At 40.3% G+C, this 18106-nt stretch overlaps 1 protein-coding gene across 21 annotated transcripts in view; it reads left to right on the plus strand.

The window, feature by feature from the left end:
* The window catches only part of clasp2 (cytoplasmic linker associated protein 2), a 103766-nt gene that overhangs the window by 23061 nt on the left and 62599 nt on the right, over positions 1-18106 (plus strand). For all 21 annotated transcript variants that reach the window (XM_034161051.1, XM_034161053.1, XM_034161055.1 and 18 more), the window contains exon 7: positions 6117-6187. In XM_034161051.1, the coding sequence (XP_034016942.1) occupies positions 6117-6187 (71 nt within the window). The remainder of the gene's footprint in view (positions 1-6116; positions 6188-18106) is intronic.

An 18106-nucleotide genomic window follows, 5' to 3' on the forward strand; every position in this document is an offset into this window, starting at 1 on the left:
TGGAATGGCATGTGAGTCCAGAATGTTTTTAGAACCTTAGACCTCAACAATTTTTGGAAGAACTCAGCCTTTTTATTTCCTGTTAATCTAGTTTTTTAAATATTTACTGTCTTAATGTAAATGGGCTGCATTTTTATAGCGCTTTTCCATCTGCATCAGACGCTCAAAGTGCTTTACACATCAATGCCTCACATTCACCCCGATGTCAGGCTGCTGCCATACAAGGCGCCCACTACACACCGGGAGCAACTAGGGGATTAAGGACCTTTCCCAAGGGCCCTTAATGATATTTCCGGTCAGGCTGGGATTAGAACCGAGGATCTTTTGGTCTAAGCCCAGCGCTTTAACCATTAGACCATCAACCTCCTCCATGTATTTATAAATGGTTTAGGTTCTTGTTATCATATACACACTTGTTGTATGGCTAGGGGGCCTGGCTGCCTTTTTGTTTCTGTCTTTTGTTTTTCCTTCCAGGTGGCTTGCATTTGGGACTGAGTGGCTGTGTTGCTGAGGTTATCAGGACCTCACCCTGATCACCTGCGGCTCGTCAGGCCTCACAGCTGAGGTGCATCTATATGGATTGGAACATGGTGGCATTTAAGACTGGAGTATACAGTGTGTATTTGCCAGAGACTCGACCTTGTGACCAGACGGGTGAGATCGTCGTCTCGGGAGCCATCTCATCATCAGTGGATGCAGAGAATGTCCAGGGTTTGATGCACGGTCTGTGAAAGAGGAGGGGGTGAGGTCTCACGCTCGTCAGCACACTTCCTGAGGTACGTTAGATTTTGTGACTAACATTTATACAGTCAGTAAATGTGGTGTCCCTCACACCTTTTTATATTGAGCTGTATGTTAGTCATGTATCGGCTTCCACTGCAGTGGAGTTTTATGAACTGGATGTTCCATGCCTGCAGGTTGGGAAGCTGATTAGTAATCAAGCCAGGAAGTGTTTGCTGTTTGTACACCTTTAAGTGTTCTCTCTGTGTGTAGAGTGTGGACTCACATAATGGTTCCTTCTTTCACAGACTCGGTTTGTTGCGGCCACCTGGGGGGTGTCGGCGGGGTCCTTGGGTCCGAACAGCTTCTGGCTCCGGACCGTTAGCGCTGCTGGGAGCGCACCACGCCAGACCGCACTTTCTTTTGTTATTTTTTGTATCACTGTTATGTATTAAATTCAGTTAGCCTTTGTACCGTGCTCTGCTTATTTCATACTGGGTCCTTCAAACGCTGGTCGGTTCTCCGAGCTGCGTCCGACACATAACACACACTATTATTATTATTATTTCTTTTTTACTTCTATTTTGCCATTTGATTTTTACAACCTAAATTCCAGTGAAGTTGGGATGTTGTGTGAAATGTAAATAAAAACAGAATACAATAATTTGCAAATCCTCTTCAACCTATATTCAATTAAATACACCACAAAGACAAGATATTTAATGTTCAAACTGATAAACTTTATTATTTTTGTGCAAATATTTGCTCATTTTGAAATGGATGCCTGCAACATGTTTCAAGAAAGCTCGGACAGGGGAAACAGAACACTGGGAAAGTTGATGAATGCTCAAAGAACACCTGTTTGGAACATTCCACAGGTTAATTTGAAACAGGTGAGTGTCATGATTGGGTATAAAAGGAGCATCCCCAAAAGACTCAGTCATTCACAAGCAAAGATGGGGCGAAAAAATTGTCCAGCAGTTTAAGAACAGTGTTTCTCAACATTCAGTTGCAAGGAATTTAGGGATTCCATTATCTACAGTCCATAATATAATCAGAAGATTCAAAGAATCTGGAGAACTTTCTACACGTAAGCGGCAAGGCTGAAAACCAACATTGAATGCTGTGACCTTCAATTCCTCAGGTGGCACTGCATTAAAAACTGACATCATTGTGTAAAGGATCTTACTGCGTAGGCTCAGGAACACTCCAGAAAACCATTGTCAGTTAACACAGTTCGTCGCTACATCTACAACTGCAAGTTAAAATCCTACCATGCAAAGTGAAAGCCATACATCAAGAACATCCAGAAACGCCGCCACCTTCTCTGGGCCCAAGCTCATTTGAAATGGACAGATGCAAAGTGGAAAAGTGTGCTGTGGCCTGATGAGTCCACATTTCAAATTGTTTTTGGAAATCATGGACGTCGTATCCCCCGAACAAAAGAGGAAAAAGACCATCCAGATTGTTACCAGCGCAAAGTTCAAAAGCCAGCATCTGTGATGGTGTGGGGGTGTGTTAGTGCTCATGGTATGGGCAACTTACACATCTGTGATGGCACCATCAATGCTGAAAGGTACATCCAGGTTTTGGAGCAATACATGCTGCCATCCAAGCAACATCTTTTTCAGGGACGTCCCTTCTTATTTCAGCAAGACAAAGCCAAGCCACATTCTGCACGTGTTACAACAGTGTTACTTCATAGTAAAAGAGTGCAGGTACTAGAATGGCCTGCCTGCAGTCCAGACCTGTCGCCCATTGAAAACGTGTGGCGCATTATGAAGTGCAAAATACGACAACGGACACCCCGGACTGTTGAACAACTGAAGTCATACATCAAGCAAGAATCGGAAAGAATTCCACCTACAAAGCTTCAACAGTTAGTGTCCTCAGTTCCGAAACGCTTATTGAGTGTTGTTAGAAGGAAAGGTGATGTAACAGTGGTAAACATACCACTGTCCAAGCTTTTTTGAAACCAGCATCTATTTCAAAATGAGCAAATATTTGCACTAAAACAATGAAGTTTATCAATTTGAACATTAAATAGCTTGTCTTTGTGGTGTATTCAATTTAATATAGGTTGAAGACGATTTGAAAATCATTGTATTCTGTTTTTATTTACATTTTACACAATGTCCCAACTTCATTGGAATTGGGGTTGCAAAGGGACCACAATAGAAATAAGTGTTTTCACTTTCTTGTGTCATATTTACAATTATATTATGTACTTACACTGAACTTAAAATACTTTAATTTGACAAAGACGGGCAGAAGACATTAAAACCCAACACACTTCATTCATGGTACCAACGTGAAACTTAAGTCACTCATGGTAAGAGCAACATGAGACTTAACTAAACTGGTTAAACCAATTGAGCTAGAAAAACACAATAAATCAATAACACGAATAACACTGTTAAACTAAGATAAACCACAGTAACAACATTTAAAACCTCAAAACCCCAAACTCCCATCCTTTTTCGCAGCGTTCATCCTTGACCCGAAATACATAAGCATGGCAAACAGCAAATCTCAACTCTCCCTGGTTTTTGCGTGATAAAAGCCATACGCACGCATGCATACACACACAGAGGCCACTTGGCTATTATAATATAGATAACTATTTATAAAGCTTTTCTCAGGGATCAAAGCACTCAACAGAATAAACAATCAATACCAAATGAAAAACACCAAAAATAAAAGTACACTATAACAATGCACAAAAATCGCAAATTAAACAGTGTTCCAGTGCTGTGGGTTGGCACTCTGTCTGAAAAGTTCTTCTGTCCAAACTGTGTCAAATAACATCCAATACATTGTCCAACCCACGTTTATTTGTCCCAACCCCCCCCCCCCCCCTTTTTTTTTTTTTGTAATTTAAGAATCCTTATGTTAAACAGCACAGGCTGTGGTGTGCACACGGCTTCCTCCATAAATTCACTGTTCATGTCTCCATGGTGTTGTGGGCCAGCAATTTGTCCACAGCACCTGCAGCTGGAGATTTGGTTGTCTTGACAAAAAAAAAAAAGCCAGAGACAGCTGCAACGTGTGTAAATAGTTAAAGTAGTTGATCAAACGTTCTTGCCACTGTTGTTTCTGTATGAAAAAGTTGCTTTTCATCCCACACATGGACGAATCACGTTCAGCTCGTCAGATCGTTAGTTATTGATCTGTTCAGATATCGTCAACGTTCATGCAAGACGTCGGACTTGGGAGGTTGGATGAAGTTGAATGACAATCAAACGGAACGCTGATGGTACGGGAACGACACAAAGGATGAGGGACCGTCAAGACAAAAAGCAAAACGGAATACAGACATATTGAGGTTGTCGTCGGGATTCATTCACATTTTTCAACAGTTTGAAAATTCTAACGAACCGCCAGCTACAGAAACGAAGCTAGACGACGGTTAAACGATGTCTTTTGCTTTGGTGTCCTTCGTTAGTGCCGTGTGACCGGGGCTTAAGCAATGATCAAGCTTTGTAGGACTGTGGTAGGACTTCATCTTTGCATTTCTGAGTGTCTCACAATTTCCTGTGCAATGCACCTCATGATTTGAGAATTATTAATATTAATATTATTTTATGTTTGTGTGTGTGTGTGTGTGTGTGTGTGTGTGTGTGTGTGTATATATATATATATATATATATATATATATATATATATATATATATATATATATATATATATATATATATATAAACCATTGATCAAGGTCACTTGACTTCAGAAGCTTTTGCATTTCTGCGCACTTCACATTTTTCCATGCAGTGCACCTCGCAATTTGAAGACCACCAACCCTGGAAAAAATTCTGGGGGAAAACTGAATGTGTAGGGAGCAGTTACAGACTTGTGTCTGGAAACATGCTATTAACCTGTGACCTCTGTCTCATCAGTAGGTCAAATCCAGGTTGAATTAATTTGCAGTGTTTTGTTTCAGCGCTTGTGTCCTGCATAAAATGAATATCTTGTGACTGGAATCATCTTCACTTTGTCCAATATAGCTTACAAGCCTAAAGTAAAAAGTATGTTAAGATTGGATCCTGGAATTAATAAATGTGAAGAGGAAGGTGGGTGAATGTAGGAGTCTGGGGGGAGGAGCAGCCTTGGTTTCTTTCTGCTCCGTCCCATCCCCCTCTGATGAGCATGTTTGTGTCTGTTTAAAGGAGGGAGGGTATGTAAAGGGTAACTGAATCTCTGTGCTGCCTGTCACACAAACCTGTCTCCAGCACACATGCACTTTTACAAAGACTGTGGGAAAATTAACTCTCTCTTCCGCTGGTAGGTTTTCTCAGCGCGTTTAGTGTGCTTGCATACAGTACGTACTGCATGTGTGAAAGGAGGTGGTGCTTTGTCGTATGCACATAGCACGTTTGGTCCCTCGCTTGTTGACTCCCTCTCACACCATCCCTCCCTCCGCCCTCACTTCCTCCCTCCCTCCCTTTTTGAGTCACTGCACCATGTTGGATACAAAGAGCTGAGGGGAGCTGAGAACAGGAGTGTGCCACTAGCATGGGAGCTAAGGCAGCGTTGCGCAGCAACACCGCGACCTGTTAGTTATCCCTCCAGGTAATACTGGGGACGGATGAGTCCCGAAGACGACAGCCTCAGCCATTTCTGAATCAAATAGTTAAATTAAAATGCTGACAAGAGCCAGGGAAGCATGTGAAAATGCTGCACGGCTAAGTGGACCGTTGCAACGCTCATTGTTGCCTATCCAGAGCTGCTAAACTCTGCTTGTTGTGGACCGGCATCCAGACACTGACAGCCAAAAAGAGGCGCACGCAGGGGGCGGTATGTATAACTCCAGTTCTTATTTATTTTTCTCACATCTTTCTCTTGCATGTTTGCAAAGAGACATTGCACCATGTTACTGAACACGAGTGATTTTGTGTTTTTATTGTACCAGATGTGTAGCTAGTATGCACTGACACTGCTCGGTGGCGGCACACAAGGTTTTAGTTTAGGAGCACTTATATTTTACTTTGGCTTAATCTGTTTGTGCATCAGATCTTTTAAAAAACACACCTGTTAATTGCATTAGTCTGGATTTGTATTGTAATTGTGCGTGTGTGTGTGTGTGTATCTGGTGCCAAGTGGTCCTGTGTTGCCGCTGCAGCTTCATGAGTCGAACTGGCACAATAGACACACCCACCGGCAGGCAGGCGGGCACGCTGTCCGCATGTTGCTGCTAATGACAGTTGGGATTCACAGTCCCTCATCTGTCTGTCCATCAAAGCTCTGTGTGTGTTGTCTTTGTCATGATACTGACAGTGAAAGTGTCATTCCTAATTCACGGGGAATCACATTTTGTATATTAAAAGCGTTTTTCTGTGTTTTGCTCTAACCTGTTTTTTTTTTTTTTTTTCTCCGTGTCTCGCTCTTTCTCTCCCCAGATTACAGACGATATTTGCTCGTTTTGATGAAGCCTTGAATTCAGGCAACATGGCTCTTAGCCCCAGTCACGGTCAGTGCCTTTTCTTTCTCTGTGTAATAAATAAATAAATAAACAAACTGTGCCACTGTGATACTGGCCTTTGAAAGTCACAAGCTTGTCAAAAATGATTTTGTTTTCATAAATTAGGTGTGTTTGAGAAGCCAATGGGTGTGTGTATTGGGGGAGGCTGTTGGGGCTGTGTCAGTGCGTGGCCGTGAGCTCCTGTAAGAGCACCTAACAGGATTAACGGCATAATCTGTGGGTTTTTAAAAAAAAAAATTTTATTGTTGTTGTCAGAATTAGACTTATGCTCTTGGTGAGTGTTTTTCCAGCACCCGTGTTGAGTGAAACTCTGCAATCTTTCGGCTTAGCGAGTGTTGTTTAATTGTTGGAAATTGGAATTCTTTCAGCAAGACAATAACTTGCTGCAATGCTTGATTTTGTACTCACTTTTCAGACTGTATATAACTGTGTAGCACAAGCTCTGATTTGGATTGTTTCTCCAGATATATCATTATGATTGAGTCATTGGTTTTGAAGTGTGAAAGTCTTTTGTGATTCATACAAGAGATCATTTTTGGTGTGTGTGTGTTTGTGTGTGTGTATGTGTGTGTGTGTTCACATATGTCAAACGGCAAAGATTACCCTTTCAACACTAAGAGCTCCATAAACAAACCTGGCATTATTCCACATGGATCAGTCAATGAGCTTTGTGTAGCTAAATCCCGTGCACCGTGGCAGGAGAAGTGTGGGAATATTTCAGCTGTCAAAGTGAAAATGTAAAATTACATAGAGGTAGCAAGCTGATTTAAAAAATAAATAAATAAAATACATAATGTTTTTCGGTCATGAATGACCTCTTGAATCTCCAGGTTAGAAAAAAGAGGCAGGAGGGATGTTTTTGTCTCACATGTAGCGAGTGAAGGACCTGGAGCAAATGTGTCCTGATGAATGGGTAAATGTTTAATGTGCACTTCTGGAAGTTATAAACTACAAGATGTCGGCACGGTGGGTTAGTGGTTAGTACTGTTGAGTCACAGCAAGTAGGACTTGGGTTCACTTCCCATCTGTTCCTTTCAGTGTGGAGTTTGCATGTTCTTCCAGTGTTCGCGTGGAGTTCCCTCCAGGCGCTCCGGCTTCCTCCCACTTTGAAAGACATGCAGGAAAGGTGAATTGGTGTGACTCTCAGTGGACTGTAGGTGTATGTGTGAGTGTCATGGAGGCTCCAGCTCCCCTGTGACACTTGATTAGAATAAGCGGGTATAGTGAATGAATGAATAAACTACACGGTTTGGAGTTGTTATTACAAGACAAGTTGGCTATATCGAAAGCTAATGTATGCAGAATTGACATATCAGGGGTTGAAATACATTTTTTAACCTACTTGCACTGGTGCTAGTAACTAAAAAATTACTTGCACCAAAAAAAAGTTACTTGCACAACCAAAAGTCAGTCTTATATCAACCTTAAAACTCCTCCTCTGATGTGTCTCTTCCTCTCTGGGGAGATTTTGAGGGGAGAGCAGCAGCAGCGGCGGCAGACAGTTTTTATTTTTTTATTTTTTCCACGTGCGCGCGCGAACGAATCGTCCGTGAAGATTATCGCTGACTGGTTTATAACACAATTATGACAGAGTTTGAGGGGCGACAGAGCAAATGTTTTATTAATTCGAGGGCTCAGTTAAAGGAAAACGTGTGCACAAATTATCAGGGTCAGAAAAAATATCACTTTAAGTGACCTCTCCCGGGTTCCGTAAAGGAACAGCAGTGTCAGCCAGTTGTTGTTTTTTTCACGTGTGTGCGCCGCTGGCGACGTTTCAGCTTTCCACAACAAATAGAGCACAGCAACTCGCTCCGTGTGTGAGAGTCATAAAACGCAGGGAAGACAAAGACAACACACTGGAAATTTTTTTCCTTATTTATTCCTTTATTGGTTCATTCTACTGGTGCTTATAGTTGATAAAACTTGGATAAAGTTACTTGCACCAGTGCAAGTGCAGTATAAAATTACGTGCACCGCTCGAATAATATGTGCACAAACTAGCACATGCACGTACTATTTCGACCCCTGCATATGCGCAGTTTTTTTTTTTTTTCCCAGCCATTGCTGGAAAATATAATTTGACTAAAAAAGAATACAGACTGGAAAAATTAGTTCTGTGTATATAATTTATATTCTGTATACATCTCATAAAGGATAAATATTTGTAATAGATTTGTATTTTCATCCCTTCTGGTCTGGTTTTGCAACAGCTTTTTTCTTAACCATTTTTTTAGTCCGCTAACATTGCTGTTTCACTGATTCTACACTCACTGGAGTGTTTAATGACCTTGTATTTGCCAAAGATGCTGACATCAGATCTTTTAAAAGCAGCCAAGGACCAAGATAATGCCTTTTTAAACTGGGTTGTTTGGCTTATTCTAGAATGTCCTTTTGATTGTTGTACTGCTACATATATTTGTGGAATCATTGGGTAGAGAATCTGTAAAGATCCTGAAAACCTAATTATTAATAGTGTGGATTGTTTGAATGTGACAGCTAATGAGGCCTCTCTCTCTCTCTCACTCACTCACACACACAGTCAATCAAGATCATTATGTGGTCAAATTTTGAGTTTTGACTGTGATAAAACTACAAAACCTCAAAGAGCAGAGCTTGTCATTGGCTGTTTATACCAGTACATTGCACTGTCATCTGTTACTGTATCTTCTGAACTGTATCTGTCTCACAGCAGTAGTTGGTGTCAGGTTGTGTTACCCCCCCCATTGCGAGAGGGAGCCATTGCAAGAGACATGAAGAAAGCTCTGGGGCATAGTGCATGTCATTGTCATGAAACTTTATCTAATAGAATTAGACAGAAGACATGGTGTTATTTTCAACTCCCACTTCTCCATGGTTCAGCACAAAAAGCATGTTTTTGCACTTTGGGTAACTGCAGATTGTGAGCCTGAAGTTTTAGTGCACCATGAAACAGCTGTCATAACAATAAACAGTAACTGCATTTGTTTGTCCTTGGTCTGGTTATTGTTGTCTGAAGTCCTACTCCATGATAATGAGTTTCACATTTAATTATTACAAGATTTTCTCAGTGGGGGTGCACAATTATAGCATCCCAGGCTGTAGTCCCGCTAGACCCAAGTGCAATGAACCGTGCCTGAGAACGACCCTCTGACCACCACTACCCCACTGGCCTGTGCTCACATTGCACTCCACTTTCGGGGCTGCGTACATCATCACAACATGACATACTACATAAATGGTAAATGGGTGTGGCTACTCAGTAATCAGTCCACACCCACCCACGGTTGTCACTCGCCCAAAAATGGCCAGGCTTCTGTGCCTTTTTTTTTTTCCTCTTTGTTCTCAGCTCTGAATGAATGGACTCATCTCTACAGTCAATTTTTATTATCTAGCTTCAAGTGATTTGTTGGTAGAACTTTCTTTCTTTTTAATGAACTTTGTGTGCTCTGCAGAGGTGCACAGCGGTGGGTGCCTTTTGTGTTTAGACCAGAGTGGGTGGTCTGAACACCTCTCATACAGGCACAGACAGACATGTGCCATCCCACTGGCTTTGGATTTAAATTTGTATCTGTATGCAGTCGTGGACTTTGCAAGCATTATGTGCATGACAAAACAGGTGATCCATAGGTACTCGGTGTGTTTCCAGAATGCATCTTTACATGCCTCCATGCTTGAGATAAACAGCGAAAAACTTTTTACACAGATGCATGTGTTCACACGATTAATCTGACCTCAGTTAATTTCTATGGCTTTTTTTTTTTACAGAAGGTATGGATGTGTGCAATTTGTATTACTCCCTCACATGCTGCAAAGTACTGAGGATTTCTAATAATAGATACTTCACCTCACCTCCACCTTTAAAACTTGTCCCATCCAAATATATTATGCAGTAAGGGATTTATTAATCAATCATACGGCCTGACAAGATTTTTATGTTAGCAGTAGATAATAGGGAAATATTTTGCATCTTTCTTTGCTGACCATAATTCAGTTTTGTCAAAAAGGTGAAAAACCAGACCGGTTTTTAACCCAGATGTCATTGAATTAATTGAATACGGTATTGTCAAAGTAGTCATAATAATAATAATATTAGTAATTGTCAAATTGAACAGTTGCATTTCACAGATTCCAGTTGAGGGTACCTGTTTATTTCAGCATGTGCATGGCTCCTGGACTGCCTGATACAGTCACTGCACATCTCAGCTCTTTCATATAGATCTAAAGACTTGATGCCATCCTTCATTTATGCACTCTCTGCCTGACACTCCTAAGTACACATCATCAGGAAGCAAATATACATTTACGTTGGAGCAGGGACGGTGGCCAAGAGGTTAAGTGGGCTTATTTCCAGTGTGGAAGGTTCCCAGTTCAAGGTCACCCCTGTCCATTTTCCATGTAATGTTAAGTTGTCAGGAAGGGCATCCCGCTTAAAACTTGTGCCAAATCAACATGCAGATCCACCTCAGATCTCCTGTGGTGGCACAGAGGGAAAAATCAAGGAAGAAGCTGCATTGACTTACTGTTTATGTTACAGCAGAAACTATGGAATTATTGTATTTATGGCAGTGTGGGGAGTGTGGCACCATGATGGTGGCTGTAAATTATGTCGGCCAGTCATTTACGGTGTAATTGTCCAACTGTCCAACCCTAACATAGAGGATGAAGAATAATGACCCTGCTTGTTTCTGTTCTGCTGTGCTTCTCACGGGCATCAAATGCCTGCTGATCACTTTTCTCACGGACGTACTTTACTGTAAAGTCATTTACTTCCATATTATATCAAACTAGACTTTCTCCTCAGTGAGATGACACAGTGGTCAAAGAACACAGCCTCCTGTCCTGTGTCATCCTGGCTTCTACAACCTTGGCTTTGGTTACCAGTGGAACTACAGTGTCCCTTTCAACAGTGGGTTGAACATGTGTAGGGTGATGAGATCTAATAAGAGAGGCAAATCTACTTGAAGGAGGCAGGGGTGCCAGTTAGCTTAAATTGTGTCTGTAGTCATCATTCATCAGTGTGATCCATGAAGTCAACACTAATCCTCACCATCCCTGTTGGTTTTGTGGTTTATTTAAGCTCTGTTTGGTTACGGGTGGCTTTGTTGCTTTGTCAAAAGAAAAAAAAATGTCCTTTGGATGTTTTCATCTCAGTAGTAACCTCACACTTTGAATTCACTAACTGTTGTAGTGGCTCACAAGGGTTTAGTTCGTTTTTTTTTTTTAACCAAGTAAATTTTAGGGAAGATGCACATATGAGGCAACAAACATTTTTATAAACAGAAATATCATTAGACATTTGTCCTTTTTAAATATTAATTCAGTTTGTTTTAATTCATGTAACTAAGCAAAAATGGCAAAATCTTTGGTTTGTATTTTTAGCACCGTCTATGACCTTGACAACTGTGCAGCTTCTGCCTACTGGAATCACTATGAATACAACAAGCTGTTATGCAAGTTTGTCACAAACCACATAACAATCTATATTAAAAGCCAAGTGGCCTCTGTGTATGTGTATGCGTGCGTGCATATAACTTTGATCAAAGACAAACCGGGGAGAGCTGACAGCCATTTGGTATGCTTATGTATTTTGGGTCTAGGATGAACACTGTCAAAATGGAACGTTGATAGGACTAATATTTTTGGAGAAACTATGGATGTTAGCTAACAACAGTGAACAATGGACATCGATCATTACATTCTGGACTCTCACGCCATTCCATCATGTGGAGGCAAATCAACTGGATTATTAAAAGCCAAGTGGCCTCTGTGTACGTGTATGCGTATGCACCTTCAATCATACAGGAACTAGGGAGAGCAACATTTGTCTTTGGTATGCTTATATATTTTGGGTCAAGGATGAACGCCTCCAAAACGAAACATTGATGGGACTAATATTTTTGGCTAATACAGATATTAGCTAACAACAGTGCACAATGGACGTTGATAATTACATTCTGGATTCACATGCCGTTCCAAATCATTATAGAAACTTTGCATAATTTATTACCACCCTTGAAAAATGTTAGCTACCTTTTTTATAAACACTACCCAATCTAGAGCCGTGGATCCCCACAGGCAACGCACTAGTGATATAATGATGTTCCAGCTAACTAAGCTTCTGGCTGAATGGTTTGCCTTTGTCAAAATATTCCACCAGCAGCTATGTCCACTAGTGGAATAAAGTTTTTGTTACTTATGTATTGGGAAATTGGATGCTAGGTCAATGCATATGGTCAAACTAAAACATTTTTTAAAGTAACTTTTTAGTGTCTATCGTGATTAAAAATACAGATGACTAACTTTCACAGGATAAAGTTTGGTTTTTGCTTCCACTGATTTAGTGACAGAAATAGAATCTGCAGGTATTTTGCCCTGCTACAGATCGCTTTTCAGTCTTGCACAACTTTGAGTAAACTGTGGATCTGGCTGCAGTTTCTAACTTTCTAGTGGGTGTGATGATTTTGTTTCTTTTCACCACCAATTATCTTCAATTTGTCATTCTGTCAGTTTGTCCAACATCATGCGTTATGTATCCATGAGTAGCTCACAGTATAATTTGGTTAAATGTATGTTTGACTTTGACGTTTTTCTGTAAACATTACAATTAGAGCACAATCTGATGATATCAGATGAACCACATCTCTACACACACACACATGCACAAATGCAGTGTTGCTTGGCCATACATCTTAGCCTTTGGTGTAAAGGTTTTCAGGAGGTGATTTCTGAGAGAAGAGGGGAAGGAGGGAGGAAGCTGACAGAGATCTGTAGCAGAGTCACAGTGCTGTGCCTGTCACTGCCCCTCTCTGATTCATCATAACAAAGGGAGAGAATGAACAAATGGGAAACTGTCTGCCTTTTGTCAAGCCTTTGAAATCAACCGTGTGCATGACAGATTGACTGATATGTGTATATATTGCTTTAATTTCTCTTCATATGGTAAATCAACCAACTCTGGTACAATTTTTGTGGCCCTCCTCTGAACTTTTTTCAATACATTTTTCCTCCCTCTGAAGATGAGAGGACCAAACCTGGACACAGTACTCTGAGGTCTGACATAGCTTATATACTGGATCAAAAATGATTCTTTGGAAATGTACGTAAATGTTCTTTTGATCATGCCCAAAATTCTATTTGCTTTGGCTACTGCATTACATATATAGTAGGAAAAAATTAACTTTTCACTTACAAGTACCCACAAATATTTCTCCTCCTTTACAGTTTCCATGACTGTTCCATTCGTTTTGTACTGGTAACATAGATTTTTACTATCGATATGCATAACTTTACACATGCTACTATTAAAACCCAATAACCATTCATCAGACCATTTTTAAAGGTTATCAATATCATTTTGTACATGGCTATGGTCAACCAGTGACAGAATAGTATGATAAATTTTCATATCATCTGCAAACATTTACCATTATGACTGGTTTAACATTATGGTTATAACTGCTGGTAAATCACTTATCAATACTAATAAAAAAAATAACACCAGCCCCAAGACAGAGCCTTGCGGGACTCCACTAACAAACATTGTTCTACCGCTTTAAGAGTTAGGTGAATGGTGAGTGTGCTGTGCTGCTTGTCCATGCGGACCTGCCCTAGTTTCATTCCTACTGATATTTCATGTTTTGTGTGGTCAATTCCTCTTTTTTTCCTTAATGTAAACCCATTCATTCATTTAAGGCCTGCAACACATAAAAAAAACTTGCAATGGGGCGTTTTTTTTTTTTTATGTAATGATTAAATTATTACTGTTACAGTCCATTTTCTTTAGACAAATCAAGTGATGGATACATGAACATTTCAGAGTCATTGGAAATATCTTGAAATTTATTTTCACCCATCATTAAGAAATACAAACAGTATGGTAAATCTATGTCAAGTAGGCAGTTCTCAAAATGAGTGGCCATATGAGAAGTCTGTCTGTCTGTCTCTGTCTGTCTCTGTGTGTGTGTGTTTAATCTCTGGATCTTGGCACATGAACAAAAAGCTTGTCGACATACGGCTTTAGATTGAAATCAGCTTACACTTCAGTCACTGTCACTCTCTCACAGATCAGTTACAACTGCATGTCTGAGAGACAGATTTTTTTCTTCTTTTATCATTTAAAAGTTACAGAAATTTTGGAGACACGGTTTGTCATGGTATCTGGCCTGGTTACTGATTTGAACCTGACACTTCAGAATGAACCTCACACTTTGCTCAACAGATGTGCTGTTGTGTATGCTTCAACGATGGCTGAAACAACAGTTTGTTTCAGTATCGGTCGCTTGACTCTGGATTATTTGTTATTTTCCCCCCCCTCCCCCATTGGATTTTGTAAAATGTCAGAAAATAATAATAAGACTAAAAAAACACACCGTCCTGTCAAATGTCTTGTGTAATCAGCAATTCAAATTTCAGTGGTGTTCCAGTTGAAACATAATATGGTTACATGTTTTTGTTTAATGTCTTGAATAATCCATTATAAGTGGTGGCCAGTTGGAAAAGGCGAAGGGGGCGTTCATGTATCGCCAGGCTGCGGCAGATAAATGTTTGCTTTCGGGACACTTTTTTCCTAAATTGAAAGCATCATACTGAGAACTTTTGGCACTGAATGTTGACTAGACCGCGACTTGAATTTTGTGTGTGTGTGTGTGTGTGTGTGTGTGTGTGTCTCCGTCTCCACTATGGGTGCATCAAGCACTTCTTTGCCCCATGCTATAAATCCAGTGCATGTATTTTTTTCCTCCCTAAAAGCCCAGACTATTTTCTGTCACTGAGTGAAGCAGATACAACAGTCAACCTGCAATACTTTCAATGCCCACTGGGGGGTCACGACTCACACTTTGGGAATATGTGCTAGCTGTCGGGAAAATGAATTACAAAGTTAAGCGTTGTGTCGTCCGTTAATGTTTTACTCAAAGTGTTACATGCATGTTTGTGAAAATATATCCGTGCAAAATGTGCACGCCCACTACAGAAGACCACAGATATTTGGTCCAATCCATCCATCAGTAGCAGCTTTCACTGCTTGCACAGGAATTGAGTGTTGACAGGGACACTCACATACTTTGTCTCACTCATTCACAGACACACACGCTCACACACAGTCTCATTCTACTTGACTGCATCTCCGGCTCTGCATGAGGAAACCATGACCCAGTTTTCCAGCTAGCCTAGTTGCCATGGCAAAGCTTTCATTTAAATATTACAGGTTATCCCGCTCCCAGACTTAGAATTGGGACTCCAATTACACCTGTATGTGTGTTCTTTTTTCCTTGGAGCTGAGCTGGAAGTGCAGCAGTATCTCCTATTAGAGCATCCAGGTCTCAACCACCAGTTTGTCTCTCTTTTTTCCTTACCATTTTTCCGTTTTGATATATTTATCCCAGAAGCAAAAGTCAGCTTTTGCATTTAAAAATTGACACCTACTCCGCCCCAAAAGAGCATGATTATATCTTGTTTTTATTCTTGTATAAACGTTGTCATTTGTGATAATCATTATAAACGTGTTACCTGGTGTTTGATCTTGGGATGTCCTGAAGTAATTGTAATTGGGGCCAAACAAGGTGTTTTTGTTTGATCAGTATCTGATAAATTAAACTTGATTCATGAAATCAGTGCATGTTTCCTCTCACTTTGATTCATTTTGTGCCAGTGGAGAGAGCAGTTAGATGGCGCTGAGCTCACCATCGAGCAGCGGTGCACATTTTAAATGTACATTAACACTCTCCTTAGTGTTAAATGTTACAGCCCGACCGATATATCGGCCGGCCGATATTATCGGCCGATATAAGCCCTTTTCAAAGTACTCATTATCGGCTGAAATTTTGCAGATAGAACGCCGATAATTTCTCATAAACGGAACAGTTACTGAAATAGTGTTTGTGTCGGCAATGTAAAATGTCCTTGCACCGTTTGTCCAGTAGATGGAGCTCTGACTCCATTCAACTGAGAGCTGCTTACACCCCTGCTTAAATGTGTTCATCACCGGCCCCCGTAGTTCACCGTCACACTGCACTGATCGGCTGACAAAAGCATAGAAGTAAGTTTATAAGGATGTTGTTTGTAATAACTTTGCGATTACATTCGCCCCACATTTAGAGGAGTGTTGTGAAAATGTTTCCTTAGTGTTTGTGTTTTTCCTCTCAGTTACTTGCCTGCAACTGAAAACGTTTTTCTACCTGTAATATAACCTATATCTAAATTGCAGCAACAAGAGGTACAAGATCAGATGTATTTCACAACTCTTTTTAAGGATATGTATTTGTTAATTTCACAAAGGTTTAATTCTTGATTGCATTTTTTTAACTTGCAAATTCTTCTCTGCTGTAAAGTTAGTAAAGTCAATATGAGCACAAAGCTTCAGCTTTTAGCTCATACCTTTTTTGTTAAGGGTCCAAAAAAGAACATTTTATTCACTTTAAAAAGTAATAATAACATCGGCTGATCTATCGGCAAATCGGCCGATTTATCGATTATCTGAATTTTTTTCATCCGAATATCGTTATCGGCATCTGCCTCAGAAAATCCATATCGGTCGGGCTCTATTAAATGTGTAATAAAACTGTTTTATACAGATAATCATTTATGTATCTCTGTTTCATAGTGCAGTGAAAACAGGCACTGCACCGGTGGTGCAAGTTTTAAAAACATTTTTTACTCTCCTTCACTTCAGATATGCAGAAAGTCTGTTTATGACAGATGGCACATGTGGTATAGCCGGTCAGTCAGATAGCACTTTCCACATGAATAAATGTTTTTCCATCTCATGTTTCTTTTCATCCTGCTCGCAGAGCCTCTATGTAGCCATTGTGGAGAGGAGAGGGAATGGCCCTCTAACCCCTTGGAGTAAACGTCCACTTTTGATGATCAGAAGTTTTTTTGCACATCATCATAATAATAATAATGGTGATGATGAAGAAGACTCTATTTTTAACAACTAAAACATTGTTCAGTGTTACTCTTCATGTCCTAGTTTTACAGCTACAGTTTTGCACGAACTGGAATTAATGTGCCACATAAAAAAAAAAATCTGTTCACTTAATTTAAAGATGAAAATAAAACATGAAGGAGCAGCTGTTGGCAGAGCTGGGGGAGGTGATGGTCTAGTGGTTAAGGTGTTGGGCTTGAGTCCAGAAGATCATGGGTTCAAATCCCCGCCTGACTGGAAAATCACTAAGGACCTTTGGGCAAGGCCTTTAATCCCCTATTGCTCCCGGTGTGTAGTGAGCGCCTTGTATGGCAGCACCCTGATATCGGGGTGAATGTGAGGCATAATTGTAAAGAGCTTTGAGCATCTGATGCAGATGGAAAAGCGCTATATAAATGCAGTCCATTTACCATTTAATTTGTCAAGCACGTACATTTGATAGACTTTAATGTGCTTGGCAGTGTGCTTTGTGCAAGTGCAATATTTAGGAAAAGAAAATTTTGGGAATCACTATCGGCAGATCCTTAATGTTAAATGACTGATTAGGGCACCCCTGTTTGAGCACTTGCTGTGTTTTCTGTTTAATTTGCAAAGGATTTGAAGCAGTCACATATTTTTCAGTGAGAATATGTAATACTGCAGTTTTCTCGGATAACTTTTTATGCTCTTCATCTCATATTTAGTATTTTCTTCTCTAGTACATATGATGATGTCTCATGCAGCAGTCCAGCTGATGAGACGTTGATGTATCAATGGTTTTGAACAGAAAAGCTGACGAATTAGAAAAACTTTGTCCTCTTGTAGTCATTAAGTGTTTGCACAGACAAGAAACCATATTTACATATTAATTAAACATTTTTTTTCTTAATAGTGACTGAGTATCCTGTCATAAACATGGCAGTTCTGAACTGACACGTTGCCATTTTCACAGTGTTTAAATAGCATATGTACATATCAGGTGGGATATGGAGGAGGAGACTGGGTGGACTAAGACGAAGGAGGAC

The sequence above is a fragment of the Thalassophryne amazonica genome, chromosome 20 (genome assembly GCF_902500255.1).
Source record: "Thalassophryne amazonica chromosome 20, fThaAma1.1, whole genome shotgun sequence".
In the NCBI taxonomy this organism is placed as follows: domain Eukaryota; kingdom Metazoa; phylum Chordata; class Actinopteri; order Batrachoidiformes; family Batrachoididae; genus Thalassophryne; species Thalassophryne amazonica.